The sequence below is a fragment of the Littorina saxatilis genome, linkage group LG11 (genome assembly GCF_037325665.1).
Source record: "Littorina saxatilis isolate snail1 linkage group LG11, US_GU_Lsax_2.0, whole genome shotgun sequence".
Taxonomy (NCBI): domain Eukaryota; kingdom Metazoa; phylum Mollusca; class Gastropoda; order Littorinimorpha; family Littorinidae; genus Littorina; species Littorina saxatilis.
This window is the reverse complement of record NC_090255.1, coordinates 176,748-197,262: the sequence shown is the minus strand read 5'-3', so window position 1 is coordinate 197,262 and position 20,515 is coordinate 176,748. Positions and strand designations below refer to the sequence as shown.

The following is a 20,515-nucleotide window of genomic DNA, read 5'->3' as shown; positions in this document are numbered from 1 at the left end:
AGATGTCCGTGTTTGAGTAAGCTATTTTTTGACAGAGTTTGGCTTATCCGAATTAGAAATAGTCTTACAAAGAGGGGGGTCTGACGGGGAATTGGTTATGGTTTCAGATATCCACATTTTTGCTTAAGCGTGTTTCGTTTAGGCGAGTGCGGCTGTATCTGAGAAAGGAGGGAGGTGTCTTTAAAAGGAGGGAGGTGTCTTAAAAAGGGTGTTCCACTACCGTGATGCAATTTGTGCTGTGGCTGCCACACTTACACACAGGCCGATGGTCAGCTTCTGCTTTCCGTCCATCTCTTCTTTTCCCATCAGAAAATGCCTGGAAAAAAATGTGCACACAGTCAGACAATTCTTTGCCATTGCGAGCTTTGTTGCAGTTTTTGTTTTGTTTTTAGTATCACTTATCTGTTATCAGTACTTGTGCATGACTGGTTGCCGGTGTCACAAACTGAAAACTCTGCCTGAACAATCCTTCTCATTGCGGTCAATGCGCATGCGCTAACATGGGGAGATTAATCAGGTTGTGAGCAACCTAACCCTAACCCTTACCCTAATCCTAACCCATGGTTCGTTCGGTCAAAGGGCAGGGATGTTGCCACAAATTCACACCTAAAGGACAAATGTCCTGAGCTCTTCGGCATCAATAGGACATTTGACTGCTTTCAGACATTTTAATGGAACATTATATTTTTGTGCAAAACACAAAATTATGTGCACACACACATATCAGTATATGCACCGGCACCGACATTGTATGTGTATATTGTTTTATTACTTTTGTTTCAAACAGGACACACACCAAAAAGAAACAAACAAACTAAAAAGCAACCAAAAACTTCAGCACTCTTACTTTGATTGGCACACAAACTGTATGATTGGCACACAAACTGCATGATTGGCACACAAACTGCATGATTGGCACACAAACTGCATGATTGGCACACAAACTGTATGATTGGCACACAAACTGTATGATTGGCACACAAACTGTATGATTGGCACACAAACTGTATGATTGGCACACAAACTGTATGATTGGCACACAAACTGTATGATTGGCACACAAACTGTATGATTGGCACACAAACTGCATGATTGGCACACAAACTGTATGATTGGCACACAAACTGTATGATTGGCACACAAACTGTATGATTGGCACACAAACTGTATGATTGGCACACAAACTGTATGATTGACACACAAACTGCATGATTGACACACAAACTGCATGATTGGCACACAAACTGTATGATTGGCACACAAACTGTATGATTGGCACACAAACTGTATGATTGGCACACAAACTGTATGATTGACACACAAACTGCATGATTGGCACACAAACTGTATGATTGGCACACAAACTGTATGATTGGCACACAAACTGTATGATTGGCACACAAACTGTATGATTGGCACACAAACTGCATGATTGGCACACAAACTGCATGATTGGCACACAAACTGTATGATTGGCACACAAACTGCATGATTGGCACACAAACTGTATGATTGGCACACAAACTGTATGATTGGCACACAAACTGTATGATTGGCACACAAACTGTATGATTGGCACACAAACTGCATGATTGGCACACAAACTGCATGATTGGCACACAAACTGTATGATTGGCACACAAACTGTATGATTGGCACACAAACTGTATGATTGGCACACAAACTGTATGATTGGCACACAAACTGCATGATTGGCACACAAACTGTATGATTGGCACACAAACTGTATGATTGGCACACAAACTGTATGATTGGCACACAAACTGTATGATTGGCACACAAACTGTATGATTGACACACAAACTGCATGATTGACACACAAACTGCATGATTGGCACACAAACTGTATGATTGGCACACAAACTGTATGATTGGCACACAAACTGTATGATTGGCACACAAACTGTATGATTGACACACAAACTGCATGATTGGCACACAAACTGTATGATTGGCACACAAACTGTATGATTGGCACACAAACTGTATGATTGACACACAAACTGTATGATTGACACACAAACTGTATGATTGACACACAAACTGTATGATTGGCACACAAACTGTATGATTGGCACACAAACTGTATGATTGGCACACAAACTGCATGATTGGCACACAAACTGTATGATTGGCACACAAACTGTATGATTGGCACACAAACTGCATGATTGGCACACGAACTGCATGATTGGCACACAAACTGTATGATTGGCACACAAACTGCATGATTGGCACACAAACTGTATGATTGGCACACAAACTGTATGATTGGCACACACACTGCATGATTGGCACACACACTGCATGATTGGCACACACACTGCATGATTGGCACACACACTGCATGATTGGCACACACACTGCATGATTGGCACACAAACTGCATGATTGGCACACAAACTGCATGATTGGCACACAAACTGTATGATTGGCACACAAACTGTATGATTGGCACACAAACTGCATGATTGGCACACAAACTGTATGATTGGCACACAAACTGTATGATTGGCACACAAACTGTATGATTGGCACACAAACTGCATGATTGACACACAAACTGTATGATTGGCACACAAACTGTATGATTGACACACAAACTGTATGATTGGCACACAAACTGCATGATTGGCACACAAACTGCATGATTGGCACACAAACTGCATGATTGGCACACAAACTGCATGATTGCCTATATATGGATGGTCTCTTTGCTGTAAAATTCAAACCAACTAGTACTAAACAGGGTCAGCCATGAATAGTTAACCTTATTAAAATATCGTTTGTGTGAATTTCCTGCTGTACCGACACCATCTTAAAGTGAAGAAGCTTTTCTTTCCGTAATTGTGGAGATTTCAGCGGCGACACTGTCATTAAAACTGTCATTTTCCAGAATGATACTAGCCGTGTTTTCCCATGTTCTTGGCCCTAATGTAGCACACGATGCCGTTGAAAAGCCAAACGTGTTCAGCTTTTGCTGTTCTTTGGCAGGCTTTAATTTTTTTTTCGGTGGCATGATTCAGTGCAGTGCGCTTCATCTCTAACCGAAAGCAAAGTAAAGCAGACGCGAGCCTTGGTCAGTTGGAGTTGTCTCCTGTACTCCTAACTTTAATGTGCTGTAGACAGGTGAACGTAAACGGCTCACATCGCAACCCGTTCGGAAAACGCAAGATCTGCACTGCACAACTTCAGTGCACCTGTACGCGAGAGCGCTCGGTCGCTTTTTTGAAGATTTTTATCATGAAAGGAAAATGATCAAATAACGCGCTGTCCGAAGGAATGGAGATTTTATCGGACAATGTCTGGCCGCGCTCAGTTGAAAACGATAGGACATCTGACCGCCATGCGGCGATGTGAATTGGACTTTTGAGCCTTTTAATCGGCCTATGTCCGATGTCCGACGCCTAACGACATCCTTGAAAGGGTCGCATTTTTTAAGTCCAAGATTGGCGCACGCGCATTGACCGCAATGAGAGGGTCCGACTAAACTACGCGCCAGCACGCGCTACCTTGAACAATATCACTTATATACTTTTTTTTATATTTCTAGTTAGTTCATCGTCCATTCTCACATAATACAAAATTTCAAACTTCAATGATGAAAATTACGGAAGTTATGACAAAACTTCGACATTGACTGAATATACAGACATAATGCATACCAACTGCACAACCACTTTGAAGCAGGCACTGCCTTGACCTGTATCATTTATGTTACTTTATTCTTTAATTATACACAATGACCTGTATCATTTATGTTACTTTATTCTTTAATTATACACAATGACCTGTATCATTTATGTTACTTTATTCTTTAATTATACACAATTTCAGCTCCATAAATCAAAGTGGTGATGGTTGTGTTGGATGATAGCAGAACTGCTAGGATAGTCTCAACTTCAAACAACTTAGGATCTTTGTCAAATCAAAATGGTGATGGTTGTGTTGGATGATAGCAGAACTGCTAGGATAGTCTCAACTTCAAACAACTTAGGATCTTTGTCAAATCAAAGTGGTGATGGTTGTGTTGGATGATAGCAGAACTGCCAGGATAGTCTCAACTTCAAACAACTTAGGATCTTTGTCAAATCAAAGTGGTGATGGTTGTGTTGGATGATAGCAGAACTGCTAGGATAGTCTCAACTTCAAACAACTTAGGATCTTTGTCAAATCAAAGTGGTGATGGTTGTGTTGGATGATAGCAGAACTGCTAGGATAGTCTCAACTTCAAACAACTTAGGATCTTTGTCAAATCAAAATGGTGATGGTTGTGTTGGATGATAGCAGAACTGCCAGGATAGTCTCAACTTCAAACAACTTAGGATCTTTGTCAAATCAAAGTGGTGATGGTTGTGTTGGATGATAGCAGAACTGCTAGGATAGTCTCAACTTCAAACAACTTAGGATCTTTGTCAAATCAAAGTGGTGATGGTTGTGTTGGATGATAGCAGAACTGCCAGGATAGTCTCAACTTCAAACAACTTAGGATCTTTGTCAAATCAAAGTGGTGATGGTTGTGTTGGATGATAGCAGAACTGCTAGGATAGTCTCAACTTCAAACAACTTAGGATCTTTGTCAAATCAAAGTGGTAGCGCGCTGTTTAGTCAATGGCGGATATCGTCGGACTTGAGAGTAGTGCATAAGCTCTCCTTAAACTCGTCATAACTTCCGTAATTTTCATCATTGAAGTTTGGAATTTTGTATTATGTAAGAATGGACGATGATCTAACAAGAAATATAAAAATAAAGTATATAAGTGCTATGGTTCAAGGTAGCGCGTGCTGGTGCGTGCTGGCGCGTAGTTTAGTCGGGCCGCAATGAGAAGGATTGTTCAGCAGAGGTTTCAGTTCGTGACACCGGGCTTGAGTGACAGTTTTTGTGTGGACTACAGTCCTCTTGACTTTGCGGAAACACCAGCTCACAAACCCAAACCCTAACCCAGCTCACAAACCCAAGCGTGATCACTGCCTTACCTTAATTACTTTTTTCGGACAAAAACCAAACACCCACTAACCACCCAACCTAACCCACTATGTCTCCAACGTTGTAGCGTAAGTCACTCGCCCAAACAAACCAAGCATGACGGTACATGTACTACTTTTCTCCCAACACCCACAACAACAACCCCAAACAAACCAAGCATGACGGTACATGTACTACTTTTCTCCCTACACCCACAAAAACAACCCCAAACAAACCAAGCATGACGGTACATGTACTACTTTTCTCCCTACACCCACAACAACAACCCCAAACAAACCAAGCATGACGGTACATGTACTACTTTTCTCCCTACACCCACAACAACAACCCCAAACAAACCAAGCATGACGGTACATGTACTACTTTTCTCCCAACACCCACAAAAACAACCCCAAACAAACCAAGCATGACGGTACATGTACTACTTTTCTCCCAACACCCACAACAACAACCCCAAACAAACCAAGCATGACGGTACATGTACTACTTTTCTCCCTACACCCACAACAACAACCCCAAACAAACCAAGCATGACGGTACATGTACTACTTTTCTCCCTACACCCACAAAAACAACCCCAAACAAACCAAGCATGACGGTACATGTACTACTTTTCTCCCAACACCCACAACAACAACCCCAAACAACCTCATCAAAAATTAAGAAAATTCGTCCTTAGAACTAGAAGTTAGATTGTGTTTTGTTAAAGGCACAGTACGCCTCCCGTAAACCATCACAGATACTGTCAGGCTTTTACACACAGTACAAACACCCTTTCGTTTAAACACTCACCGCTTGAGAACATCCTAGGTGCCCTACGTAAAGAGCGAGCAATTTTCAAAGAATCAATTTTGCGGATTGTCTGATCAGACAATCGGACGGTGCATTTTGGCGCTAGACCTAACTTTTAAAATCTAAATAATAAATTGACAGCTTGTTAATGTTACACAAACATTCTTAAATCAGACCTGTCAACCCCTTCCAAGGCCAACCTGTACTAATATGATTAAAAACTGTAATCAGGGCAACAATCCCTTACACACTCCCAAAAAATGAACACACGCAAACCTGAGTTCACACGCAAGACTCACACGACATAAAAAAGAAGAAAGACCAGCTGGTAAATACTCAACATTTATTTTGTATTCATAAAACACATCTGATTTAGCATTAATAAATACATACAACTACTGTAAAACGCACCCACACAACTACTACTGTCCACTGACCAGGAAAAATCACAGTCCAGTGCACCTGATCACTTTAAGCTTAAATTTATAACACAGTCACACCCACACAACTACTACTGTCCACCAGGAAAAATCACAGTCCAGTCTCACCAGATCACTTTAAGCTTAAATGTATAACACCGTAGTCACACCCACACAACTACTTTGTACTACTGTTCACCAGGAAAAATCACAGTCCAGTCTCACTAGATCACTTCAAGCACGACACTTGTTGTAGGTAGCAGTAGCTGACTTTGCCGTGGCAAGGCCAGATTGACTGTGGTAATGGTTTCATGGCATTGGCTTGCGTCACATCTTCTTCCGTTAAGGCGGCTGTCTCGTTTCTGGAAATGTTGGTTCACACTCACAGGCTTGAACTGTTTCGAACGAATCAATGATTGTTTGTGTACCGCCGTTTCAAAATGCTGCTTCAAGTCGTAGTGACCAGAAGCAGCAACTTTCACTTTGATGTGCGAGCCACATGGTACGCACAAACTGTACTCCTTTCCCTTGTCCGATGATCGCACGACACCAAAGTACGTTTTCTCCCACTCCGACATGTGCTGACCATATCCGGCTTTCTTTCTTTTCTCCGCTGGCCTCTCCATCTTCCGTTGTAGCACGAAAAGTGACGCGAATCGTTGTCTGTCGCTGAAGTAAGTAGTGAAAACAAAGACAAAATCTCGCGACACGGAAGTAGCGGATTGGGCCACAGCGCCCTCTATGATACCTTCTGCGCATGCGCACAAGCTCAGTTACAGTCTTTTTCTGTTAGTTGTTGTCGTCTGCTAAACAGAAACGAATCTGATGATCGGTTTCGAATCTTTGTTCGGGTTTTGAATATTCCCGTACAATTTGGTTTACCCGTACAGCTAGGCGTTGTACGCCGTACACACCAAAATTTGAGTAAATCCCGTACAAAATACGGGAAAACTGTACAGGTTGACAGGTCTGCTTAAATCATAAAAGAATTCTTTTTTCATCAAGACAGGATCAGTACAATTCAAAGTTTTGAAAGTTTGAAAAAAGAAAAGCCCGGAAGCAGGGTCATGCAAGGTCGTGGTTCTCATAGCAGACGACGGTTATGCCTTTCGCCAGTTCCTCTGAACAGTCAAAAGCCATCGCTAGAGTTCGTGAATCGCAGCCGTTTGTTGTGTTTAGATTCAGAGGTACATAATAACGTGCTATTGCAGATAAGTTTACAGCGAGTCACATTGAAATCACAAACTGACGACTACATTGTGAAAAAAAGGAAACTTGATCACGCGGTTAGATAAGGCCAACAAAAAAAAATTGTCTGTTTCTGGTCACCCGACCGACCCTAAATTTCGGCGCCGACCCTAAACTTTTTTTTTCCAAACTCAAAATTTTTTATTTTTTTTTTGTGGTCAAGGACAGGGTGAGAAAACGAACAACAAAAACGTGTGAAAACGAAAGTCCGCTGATGATTTGTAAATGTGTTGAGTGTCTTGTCTCTATGTATAGTGAATCCAGTCTCTTTGCGCGATTTTTAAAGTTAGTTTTATTGGTCTACATTTGGGGGAAAAAAATAAAAATAAAATAAAAGCCGATCTACCGACCCTATTTTTTTTAGCCATGTTACCAGAAACAGACAATTTTTTTGTGTGGCCTAAACCACGCAAAAATAAATTCTTTGAAAATTGCTCGCTCTTTACGGTGAGTGTTTAAATGAATGTGTGTTTGTACTGTGTGTAAAAGCCTGACAGTATCTGTGATGGTTTACGGGAGGCTTACTGTGCCTTAGGCACACAAAAAAAGTTGTATGTTTCTGGTTACCCGACCCTACCTAGTTTTTTCCCGCCGACCCTAGACTTTTTTTTTTATTGCATTTGTAAAAAAAAAGCAAAAAAAAAGCGTCAAAACGAAAGTAACAGACGGCAGACGACACAAGGGGGATAACCCTGCATCCCTTTTGTCTCATTTGTTTTGTAATGTGTTGTCTTTCTCTTTGTATAGTAAGTCCAGTCTCTTCGCGTCACTCTATAACTATTTTCTACCCTGACAAATTAAAAAAAAAAATCCCCACCTAGATCTACCTACCCTATTTTTTTTAGCCATGTTACCAGAAACATACAACTTTTTTTTGTGTGGCCTTAAACATAACATGTTTCACATTGTTTGTATCAAATCATAACTTACATCTGCAACTTTCACCGTTCATGGCTTTATTTTCGTGTTTGTGTGAAGATTTACGAAGGAGCAAAAGTAATGGGTGCAAAAAGCAAGAATCAGGCATGACTTCTGACAGACATGTCATTGTCAAAAACTTCAATTTGAAGATATAGACTTGGGGTTTTCGGGGTTTTTGTAGCATGACACTTAAGAAACCATGCATGCTATTAGCCATACATCCTCAACATACCTCTGCTGATTGTGCTAGAAATTGCGGGCAAAAGGCAAAGGGACTCTGAGTTTCCTCAGGTCCAGTGATTCTTCGTGTGTCGGGCATGGTGGCCGCCACATTGGTTCAGGGGATGCTACTCTGTCGAAAAGTTGGCAAAGGAGACTTTTTCTTTTTCTTTTTTTTATAACGTTCATCAGTGTAAGTTTTGGCTCAGATACTGTTAAAATGAAGGCATTTAAACGACAAGACGGAATGACCTCAAATTATAAAATAAAATAAAGTAAATATACTCTGCAGAGTTAAACTAATTGAAAACGAGGCTGTCAGTACTTTCACTTTAGAACGCGGGGGCTGCACGGAGAAAACGACGGGTAACGAATTCCTGAAAAAGAAGATTGCAGTTTATGTATCGAGTGTCTGGTATTTGCATTTTAGTTCCAGTTATTACGCAAGATAAACATGTTTTAGTCGTATGAAGTTTCAGATGATTATGCATTTGTCTTGAGAGAGAAATCGCTCGTAGTCTGAGCAGTTTTGCGACGTGCGGAAGCCATTGCTCGTTTCGCGGAAGTCTATTCATCGGACTGAAACGAAAGCAAACTCGGAGGCCGAAATGGATTTGCTTATTTTGCGCTGTTCTAGCTGATTTGTCTCTTGCTTCAGTTTGGTAACGATTTTGTTTCTTTTTCATCGGAAGACTGATCTCTTAGTTTGAGAGAGACAATTATAGCTTGTCTGGTTTGCCGTACGTCAGTGACAAGACGGTTTTGATTTTGAAGGGAATTTCAATGATGACGTTATATCAACGATTAACAGTACACTTTCGTCATTTTAGAGTTTTTATGCCTGTCAGACATTATTCTGATTGTGCTGTTCATGCAGAAATAATATCTGGACAAAAGTGACAAAATTACTGGCCTTTTTTGTGCCAGTTATTGTACAGCCTGGGTACATGCCAGGTAGATGGAATTATATATTTAGAGTGGTACGATTGTATTGATAGTGATAGTAATGGTACCTGTTGTAGAGTGGTATGGTTGATATAGTAATGATACTGATAGTACAGTTTTGTTAGGCAAGTTTAATTTGCAGGCTGTCAGACTTTATTCTGTGTTTGCTGTATATATATTTGCAGGAATCATATCAGTCACAACATTGTCATTCAAAAAAATTGAAAATGTTATTGAAAGGCCTGATCAAGTTTTATATTTTTGTTTCCAGAACTATGGCTTACACTCACATCCGTGAACGGAAGAGATGTCTGGAGGTGTTGGGACTGACCCATTCAGCATCTGAGGGTAGGTTGACAGGGTTACTATTTGTGTGTGTGTGTGTGTGTGAAGAGATGTCTGGAGGTGTTGGGACTGACCCATTCAGCATCTGAGGGTAGGTTGACAGGGTTACTATTTGTGTGTGTGTGTGAAGAGATGCCTGGAGGTGTTGGGACTGACCCATTCACAGTGATCGCGCTAGGTATTTTTCAAACCGGTATGACGTCTTGAGCTGGCTACAAGGCTCTCACAAAAATCGGTAAGCTTGCCAAGGCAACCAGTAAAAGACAAACAATGACTTACAATACATTAAATCAATGTCAGTGATATGCGGACGTTCCCCCCCCCCCCCCCCCCCCCCCTTCAAAGCAACTGTCGCACAACTTGACAGTGACATCCGCTGTGTGAGAGAGAGAGAGAGAGAGAGAGAGAGAGAGAGAGAGAGAGAGAGAGAGAGAGAGAGAGAGAGAGAGAGAGAGAGAGAGAGAGAGAGAGAGAAAGAGAGAGACACTTCCGAAATAAAATAGGAAAGCAAATAGTAATCACGCAACTGGAAGACTTACTCACTAGTTACTTACTGTTACAGTTTCACTTTCGCCTAGTCTTTGTTGTCAAAAAGTTTTCACGCGCAGAGCCAACAGCATTTCTATGACTTAGCGATTTTGAATGGTCTTCGAGAGATGAATGTTGAAAATTTCGACTCTTGTGTAACCATTTTTTTGACGTGTTTTTTTGCAGTCTTCACAAAACATGAGAAAGTTCTCCCCCTCCCCCTCTGTCCGCAACCACAGAAACTCTTTGCACCATTTTTCCTGAAATCGTTTGACAGTGGAAGATGCCGATGTTGGTTTCTTTGCCGCCGCTTGAGACTCAGGCTCTGCAGATGTACTAGGCCGTGAAGTACTTTCACTTTCAGTTCCTTCATTCAAAGGCCTTTTCTCACCTCTTGGGGGTAGAAAAGACAGTAAAGATCGTTGCTTCTTCATCGCAATCGACTCGCCTCACAATAATCAACTGTATGTAGACAAAGATCTAAGCTGGTGTGAGTACGTGATTTCCCGGTATGATGCTATGTCGGCTATAGTTAGACGCCGTCCCTTATAACATAAACTGAAAGATTTTACGATGGACTGGGAAAGAAATGGCGCGAAAAGTATGATGTCTGATTTTTGACGTCATGTTTGACACCTTGACATCAAGTGTCATCAATGGAGACATAATCGCAACATGCGTGTGTAGCGCTGTCACAACAAGCCATCCAAATCTCTCTCTCTCTCTCTCTCTCTCTCTCTCTCTCTCTCTCTCTCTCTCTCTCTCTCTCTCTCTCTCTCTCTCTCTCGTACTGACAAACGATTTTTGTAATTAATACTTTTTTTTTTACCGGTCAAACCAAATAACAATCGGTACGTCTGACCGACATCCACTTTTTTTTCCGGTATTGGCGAATCTTAACCGGTAAAATACCGAAAATTACCGGTAAACGCGATCCCTGCATTCAGCGTCTGAAGGTAGGTTGACAGGGTTACTATGTGTGTGTGTGTGTGAAGAGATGCCAGGAGGTGTTGGGACTGACCCATTCAGCGTCTGAGAGGTAGGTTGACAGGGTTTCTATGTGTGTGTGTGTGAAGAGATGATTGGAGGTGATGGGACTGACCCATCCAGTGTCAAAGGGTAGGTTGACAGGGTTACTGTGTGTGTGTGTGTGTGTGAAGAGATGCCTAGAGGTGATGGGACTGACCCATTCAGTGTCAAAGGGTAGGTTGACAGGGTTACTATGTGTGTGTGTGTGAAGAGATGACTGGAGGTGATGGGACTGACCCATTCAGTGTCAAAGGGTAGGTTGACAGGGTTACTATGTGTGTGTGTGTGTGTGAAGAGATGCCTGGAGGTGTTGGGACTGACCCATTCAGCATCAAAGGGTAGGTTGACAGGGTTACTATGTCAGTGTGTGTGTGAAGAGATGCCTAGAGGTGATGGGACTGACCCATTCAGCGTCAAAGGGTAGGTTGACAGGGTTACTAATACTATGTCAGTGTGTGTGTGTGTGTGTAAAGATCCCAGGGTCACAGCGAAAGCCTCAGGCCTTGGAAACACGAATACATGCATGCAAAAATATGAAGCTCGGGTGTCCGTTCGGCCAACAGCCAATAAAGTAACCATTTCAGCACTGACCCAAGACGACCCAACCCGGTCCCTAGCCCATTTCAGGTCTCCTCTAGCAGCCGGCAGCCAGCTGTCTACACCCCCCCCCCCCCCCCCCCCCCCCCCCCCCCCTGCATTTTTATTTTTTATTTTCATACAAAGCCGGGTTTTCCCATGTAACATGCCCCTAATGGCTTTGCCGTGAGGGCGTAAAACTTACATTTTCTCGTGTGTGTGTGTGAAGAGATGCCTAGAGGTGATGGGACTGACCCATTCAGCATCAAAGGGTAGGTCCACAGACTCATGCAACTGCTTCAGTGCTGTTGTGTGTGTGTCACTGTGTCAGTCACTATGTGACTGTGTCTCTATGTGTGTGTGTTACTGTTAGTGTGTGTCACTGTGTGTGTGAGTGTACGTGTCACTGTGTGTGTGATTACATTGGATTCACATGAAATAGGTCAGTGTATGTTAATTGTTAATGTTATTTTCAGTTTTGTGTGTGTTGAAGTACATATATATATGTCAGTGTGTGTGCAGTTTTGTATACATGTGTGTGGGCGCGATCAGATCAATGTCTGTTGAATATTTGCAGTTTTATATGTGTTGAAGTATATTTAGTTTTGTGTGTGGGCGCGATCAGATCAGATCAATGTCTGTTGAATATTTGCAGTTTTATATGTGTTGAAGTATATTTAGTTTTGTGTGTGGGCGCGATCAGATCAGATCAATGTCTGTTGAATATTTGCAGTTTTATATGTGTTGAAGTATATTTAGTTTTGTGTGTGGGCGCGATCCGATCAGATCAGATGCTGTTGAAATTGGATCAGATGCTGTTGAAATATGTCAGTGTACATTATTATTAATGTATGTTAGTGGGATTGACAGTTGCGTTCTGTTACACTTACAGTGTACTATTATTTGTCCCATTTGTTATTCACTGACAGCGGTGTGTATGTGTTGTTATGCACTGACAGAAGTGTGTTGTGCACTGCCAGTGGTGTGTGTATGTGTTGTTATGCACTGACAGAAGTGTGTTGTGCACTGCCAGTGGTGTGTGTATGTGTTGTTATGCACTGACAGAAGTGTGTTATTCACTGACAGCGGTGTGTATGTGTTGTTATGCACTGACAGAAGTGTGTTATTCACTGACAGCGGTGTGTATGTGTTGTTATGCACTGACAGAAGTGTGTTGTGCACTGCCAGTGGTGTGTGTATGTGTTGTTATGCACTGACAGAAGTGTGTTGTGCACTGCCAGTGGTGTGTGTATGTGTTGTTATGCACTGACAGATGTGTGTTGTTATGCACTGACAGCAGTGTGTGTATGTGTTGTTGTGCATTGCCAGTGGTGTGTGTATGTGTTGTTATGGACTGACAGTGGTGTGTGTATGTGTTGTTATGCACTGACAGCGGTGTATGTGTTGTTATGCACTGCCAGTGGTGTGTGTATGTATTGTTATGCACTAACAGCAGTGTGTGTATGTGTTGTGCACTGCCAGTGGTGTTTGTATGTGTTGTTATGCACTGCCAGTGGTGTGTATGTGTTGTTATGCACTGCCAGTGGTGTGTGTATCATTTGTTATGCACTAACAGCAGTGTGTGTATGTGTTATGCACTGACAGCACCGTGTGTATGTGTTGTTATGCACAAACAGTGGTGTGTGTATGTGTTGTTATGCACTGACAGCAGTGTGTGTATGTGTTGTTATGCACTGACAGCGGTGTGCATGTGTTGTTATGCACTGACAGCGGTGTGTATGGGTTGTTATGCACTGACAGCGGTGTGTGTATGTGTTGTTATGCACTGACAGCAGTGTGTGTATGTGTTGTTGTGCACTGCCAGCGGTGTGTGTATGTGTTGTTATGCACTGACAGCGGTGTGTGTATGTGTTGTTATGCACTGACAGCGGTGTGTATGTGTTGTTATGCACTGACAGCGGTGTGTATGGGTTGTTATGCACTGACAGCGGTGTGTGTATGTGTTGTTATCCACTGACAGCGGTGTCTATGTGTTATGCACTGACAGCGGTGTGTATGTGTTGTTATGCACTGACAGCGCTGTGTGAATGTGTTGTTATGCACTGACAGCAGTGTGTATGTGTTGTGCAGAGGACGTCAGGAAGGCCTACAGAACTCTGGCTCTACAGTTCCACCCGGACAAGGTGAGTGACACACACAACATGACACACGTCATGTCTCACACGCATCATCTGGAGTCAGTGGTAAAGAACTGATTGATAGTATTACAACACAAGTCATCTCACACACACATCATCTAAATTCAGTCGTACAGAGAGAAGAACAGATTGATAGTATTACAACACAAGTCATCTCACACTCCACACCATCTGAATTCAGTAGTACAGAGAGAACTGATTGATAGTATTACAACACAAGTCATCTCACACTCCACACCATCTGAATTCAGTAGTACAGAGAGAAGAACAGATTGATAGTACTGTGGTACCTCTCTTTACGACCCTTACGGGTCCCTCAATAATACGACCGACTTTTCTCTGACGGATTTTTTCTCCTTCTTTGTCTTAGTATTTCTCACCTCCGTATTACGGGGGTCCTGATCTGGCCTATTATGGTCCGCTGGACCCGAAAAGCAACAGCTAACTAACTAACTCCGTATTACGTCCCCCTCTCTGATACGACATATGATCGTCCATACGACTTTTCCCAAAATTGTCATGGGTTTGGTTTACTCTAATTATGTCTCCAGTCGAGTCAGTGCGCGATACGGACGCTCAAAACTTGCGGAAATCCTTTCCGTGTACAACATCACTTCGGCACGCAAACAGCTGAAGCCACGGGTTTTCGTTTCTATTTCAGTTCATTACTTTATTATGACTCTTGATAAAGCTCATTTGCAAGATCTCTGTTTCAGAACATAGTTTCGAAATCTGAAACTTTTTTTTGCTTTTCCCGATCCGTGACCGAGTGATGCGATATACAACCGCACGTTTGGTTGAATCATTAAATTCTCATAATCCCGTCAGTGAAGTTTGAAGATGAGTAGTGGAGTGTCCTAAATTACTCAACTCTCTGGACAGTCCGAAGTGCAATGATGTCCCTCGAAGGAGCGAGCGCTTCATCGTGAAAACTGACGCTTTTCGCTACAATTTTACATCAGTTTGAACACACTGCCGCCGTTCTTTACGTTCGGTACCTTGCGTTTGGGACACTGTATCTTTGTTTTTAACAAAATTCTTGCTGGGTATCGTATGATTTGTAACTGGTAATGTTATTGACATCGTCATCGATGTGCATGCTTTGGGACCGCATGCTTTTGTTCGACCTCAGTGTGTTTATTGCAAACCTTAACTCTTGAATAGTTACGGGGCAAGCAAACTTTGTGTGGGTAATTAATTGAATAGTTACAGGGCAAGCAAACTTTGTGTGGGTAATTAATTGAATAGAAAACTGGTTATCATACTTTGTGGGTGGCATCAATCAAAACGCCCATGTCATTCAATCCGGATCAGTGATGGACCGGACATGAACATAAACCAACTCCTCCATATTACGACCCCTCCATATAACGACCGAATTTCGGTAACATTTTCAAAGTCGTTATATAGAGGTACCACTGTATTACAACACAAGTCATCTCACACACACATCATCTGAATTCAGTAGTACAGAGAGAAGAACAGATTGATTGTATTACAACACAAGTCATCTCACACAGGCATCTGAAACTACTGGGTTTTTACCCACATAGCCCACAAGAAATGACGCCAAAACAGGCCTTTTATGGTTTCTGACGAGGCTGAGACCTGTCTTCTTCAAAATGGCAAAACAACACTGCTCCACACAACAGCTGAACCAAATAAATTTGTGTGGGTAGAAAATGAGTTGTTCTTCAATTTGAGATCAAAAACGGGGTCACTGATCTGGCGTATTTTCATTTTTTTGTGTATTTAAGTGTCTGCAAGTTTGCTTTTGCAAATTTTATTTTGGGGGGTGTCCTAGGTCTCCGGTACACTGCATAAACAATAACTTATTAAAAATGAAACTCTTCATTTCATACGGCAGGGGAATGAAATACCTTTCTGGCAATATTCTTGGTTTTATATAATTGGCCGCATCACAAAGATCTACAGCTAAATGTATCTGTGTGCTTTTTTTAAGACAGGTAGTGTAGAACAAGAGTGACAATGTGTTTATGTGGTGTGTGTGGCTTGTAGAACAAGAGTGACAATGTGTTTTGTTGGTGTGTATGCCTTGCAGAACAAGAATGACAATGTGTTTATGTGGTGTGTGTGACTTGCAGAACAAGAGTGACAATGTGTTTATGTGGTGTGTGTGGCTTGCACAACAAGAGTGACAATGTGTTTATTTGGTGTGTGTGTGGCTTGCAGAACAAGAGTGACAATGTGTTTATTTGGTGTGTGTGTGGCTTGCAGAACAAGAGTGACAATGTGTTTATTTGGTGTGTGTGGCGTGCAGAACAAGAGTGACAATGTGTTTATGTGGTGTGTGTGGCTTGCAGAACAAGAGTGACAATGTGTTTATGTGGTGTGTGTGGCTTGCAGAACAAGAGTGACAATGTGTTTATTTGGTGTGTGTTGCTTGCACAACAAGAGTGACAATGTGTTTATGTGGTGTGTGTGGCTTGCAGAACAAGAGTGACAATGTTTTTGTTGGGTCTGTGTGGCTTGCAGAACAAGAGTGACAATGTGTTTATGTGGTGTGTGTGGCTTGCAGAACAAGAGTGACAATGTGTTTATTTGGTGTGTGTTGCTCGCACAACAAGAGTGACAATGTGTTTATGTGGTGTGTGTGGCTTACAGAACAAGAGTGACAATGTTTTTGTTGGGTCTGTGTGGCTTGCAGAACAAGAGTGACAATGTGTTTATTTGGTGTGTGTGGCGTGCAGAACAAGAGTGACAATGTGTTTATGTGGTGTGTGTGGCTTGCAGAACAAGAGTGACAATGTGTTTATGTGGTGTGTGTGGCTTGCACAACAAGAGTGACAATGTGTTTATGTGGTGTGTGTGGCTTGCAGAACAAGAGTGACAATGTGTTTATGTGATGTGTGTGGCTTGCAGAACAAGAGTGACAATGTGTTTATGTGGTGTGTGTGGCTTGCAGAACAAGAGTGACAATGTGTTTATTTGGTGTGTGTTGCTCGCACAACAAGAGTGACAATGTGTTTATGTGGTGTGTGTGGCTTGCAGAACAAGAGTGACAATGTTTTTGTTGGGTCTGTGTGGCTTGCAGAACAAGAGTGACAATGTGTTTATTTGGTGTGTGTGGCGTGCAGAACAAGAGTGACAATGTGTTTATGTGGTGTGTGTGGCTTGCAGAACAAGAGTGACAATGTGTTTATGTGGTGTGTGTGGCTTGCACAACAAGAGTGACAATGTGTTTATGTGGTGTGTGTGGCTTGCACAACAAGAGTGACAATGTGTTTATGTGATGTGTGTGGCTTGCAGAACAAGAGTGACAATGTGTTTATGTGGTGTGTGTGGCTTGCAGAACAAGAGTGACAATGTGTTTATTTGGTGTGTGTGTGGCTTGCAGAACAAGAGTGACAATGTTTTTGTTGGGTCTGTGTGGCTTGCAGAACAAGAGTGACAATGTGTTTATTTGGTGTGTATGGCTTGCAGAACAAGAGTGACAATGTGTTTATTTAGTGTGTGTTGCTTGCAGAACAAGTGACAATGTGTTTATTTGGTGTGTGTGGCATGCAGAACAAGAGTGACAATGTGTTTATGTGGTGTGTGTGGCTTGCAGAACAAGAGTGACAATGTGTTTATGTGGTGTGTGTGGCTTGCAGAACAAGAGTGACAATGTTTTTGTTGGGTCTGTGTGGCTTGCAGAACAAGAGTGACAATGTGTTTATTTGGTGTGTGTGTGGCTTGCAGAACAAGAGTGACAATGTGTTTATTTGGTGTGTGTGGCGTAAAGAACAAGAGTGACAATGTGTTTATGTGGTGTGTGTGTCTTGCAGAACAAGAGTGACAATGTGTTTATTTGGTGTGTGTGGCATAAAGAACAAGAGTGACAATGTGTTTATTTGGTGTGTGTGGCTTGCAGAACAAGAGTGACAATGTGTTTATGTGGTGTGTGTGGCTTGCAGAACAAGAGTGACAATGTGTTTATTTGGTGTGTGTGGCGTGCAGAACAAGAGTGACAATGTGTTTATGTGGTGTGTGTGGCTTGCAGAACAAGAGTGACAATGTGTTTTTGTTGGGTCTGAGTGGCTTGCAGAACAAGAGTGACAATGTGTTTATTTGGTGTGTGTGGCGTGCAGAACAAGAGTGACAATGTGTTTATGTGGTGTGTGTGGCTTGCAGAACAAGAGTGACAATGTGTTTATGTGGTGTGTGTGGCTTGCAGAACAAGGGTGACAATGTGTTTATGTGGTGTGTGTGGCTTGCAGAACAAGAGCGACAATGTGTTTATGTGGTGTGTGTGGCTTGCAGAACAAGAGTGACAATGTTTTTGTTGGGTCTGTGTGGCTTGCAGAACAAGAGTGACAATGTGTTTATTTGGTGTGTGTGGCGTGCAGAACAAGAGTGACAATGTGTTTATTTGGTGTGTGTGGCTTGCAGAACAAGAGTGACAATGTGTTTATGTGGTGTGTGTGGCTTGCAGAACAAGAGTGACAATGTGGTGTGTGTGGCTTGCAGAACAAGAGTGACAATGTTTTTGTTGGGTCTGTGTGGCTTGCAGAACAAGAGTGACAATGTGTTTATTTGGTGTGTGTGGCGTGCAGAACAAGAGTGACAATGTGTTTATTTGGTGTGTGTGTGGCTTGCAGAACAAGAGTGACAATGTGTTTTGTTGGTGTGTGTGGCTTGCAGAACAAGAGTGACAATGTGTTTATGTGGCTTGCACAACAAGAGTGACAATGTGTTTATGTGGTGTGTGTTGCTTGCAGAACAAGAGTGACAATGTGTTTATGTGGTGTGTGTGGCTTGCAGAACAAGAGTGACAATGTGTTTTGTTGGTGTGTGTGGCTTGCAGAACAAGAGTGACAATGTGTTTATGTGGTGTGTGTTGCGTGCAGAACAAGAGTGACAATGTGTTTTGTTGGTGTGTGTGGCATGCAGAACAAGAGTGACAATGTGTTTATGTGGTCTGTGTGGCATGCAGAACAAGAGTGACAATGTGTTTATGTGGTCTGTGTGGCATGTAGAACAAGAGTGAAAATGTGTTTATGTGGTGTGTGTGGCTTGCAGAACAAGAGTGACAATGTGTTTATGTGGTGTGTGTGGCTTGCAGAACAAGAGTGACAATGTGTTTATTTGGTGTTTGTTGCGTGCACAAGAGTGACAATGTGTTTATGTGGTGTGTGTGGCGTGCAGAACAAGAGTGACAATGTGTTTATTTGGTGTGTGTGTGGCTTGCAGAACAAGAGTGACAATGTGTTTATTTGGTGTGTGTGTGGCTTGCAGAACAAGAGTGACAATGTGTTTATGTGGTGTGTGTGGCAGGCAGAACAAGAGTGACAATGTGTTTATGTGGTCTGTGTGGCATGCAGAACAAGAGTGACAATGTGTTTATGTGGTGTGTGTGGCGTGCAGAACAAGAGTGACAATGTGTTTAAGTGGTGTGTGTGGCGTGCAGAACAAGAGTGACAATGTGTTTATTTGGTGTTTGTTGCGTGCACAACAAGAGTGACAATGTGTTTATGTGGTGTGTGTGGCGTGCAGAACAAGAGTGACAATGTGTTTATGTGGCGTGCAGAACAAGAGTGACAATGTGTTTATGTGGCGTGCAGAACAAGAGTGACAATGTGTTTATGTGGCGTGCAGAACAAGAGTGACAATGTGTTTATGTGGTGTGTGTGGCGTGCAGAACAAGAGTGACAATGTGTTTATGTGGTGTGTGTGGCTTGCAGAACAAGAGTGACAATGTGTTTATGTGGTGTGTGTGGCTTGTAGAACAAGAGTGACAATGTGTTTATTTGGTGTGTGTGGCTTGCAGAACAAGAGTGACAATGTGTTTATTTGGTGTGTGTGGCTTGCAGAACAAGAGTGACAATGTGTTTATGTGGCGTGCAGAACAAGAGTGACAATGTGTTTATGTGGCGTGCAGAACAAGAGTGACAATGTGTTTATGTGGCGTGCAGAACAAGAGTGACAATGTGTTTATGTTGTGTGTGTGGCGTGCAGAACAAGAGTGAAAATGTGTTTATGTGGTGTGTGTGGCGTGCACAAGAGTGACAATGTGTTTATGTGGTGTGTGTGGCGTGCAGAACAAGAGTGACAATGTGTTTATGTGGCGTGCAGAACAAGAGTGACAATGTGTTTATGTGGCGTGCAGAACAAGAGTGACAATGCCACGGAGAGGTTCCAGGAGATTCAAGGGGCCTACAAGTACCTGAGAGAAGGTCAGGCCGCTACTTTGGGTCATTTACAGTCAGATATATGAACATATCTGTAAAGCTAACACTTTTTATGTACATGAAGTGAACTTTAAAATTGAGTGAAACAGGCTCTCCCAATAGGCTTGCATCAAGTTAAAGAGATAATATCTAAGG

The 20,515-nt window shown here is 42.3% G+C and overlaps 2 protein-coding genes across 2 annotated transcripts in view; one reads left to right on the top strand and one right to left on the bottom strand.

The window, feature by feature from the left end:
- The window catches only part of LOC138979355 (exosome complex component MTR3-like), a 38,519-nt gene extending 29,767 nt beyond the window's left edge, over positions 1–8,752 (bottom strand). Inside the window, exons 1-2 of the mRNA XM_070352044.1 lie at positions 8,621–8,752; positions 256–316 (exon numbers count right to left, since the gene is read on the bottom strand). Coding sequence (XP_070208145.1) covers positions 256–316; positions 8,621–8,707 — 148 coding nt within the window. The 5' untranslated portion in view covers positions 8,708–8,752. The remainder of the gene's footprint in view (positions 1–255; positions 317–8,620) is intronic.
- A 186-nt stretch (positions 8,753–8,938) lies between these two features.
- The window catches only part of LOC138980740 (uncharacterized), a 77,902-nt gene continuing 66,325 nt past the window's right edge, over positions 8,939–20,515 (top strand). Inside the window, exons 1-4 of the mRNA XM_070353643.1 lie at positions 8,939–8,973; positions 9,824–9,900; positions 14,122–14,174; positions 20,299–20,365. Coding sequence (XP_070209744.1) covers positions 9,828–9,900; positions 14,122–14,174; positions 20,299–20,365 — 193 coding nt within the window. The 5' untranslated portion in view covers positions 8,939–8,973; positions 9,824–9,827. The remainder of the gene's footprint in view (positions 8,974–9,823; positions 9,901–14,121; positions 14,175–20,298; positions 20,366–20,515) is intronic.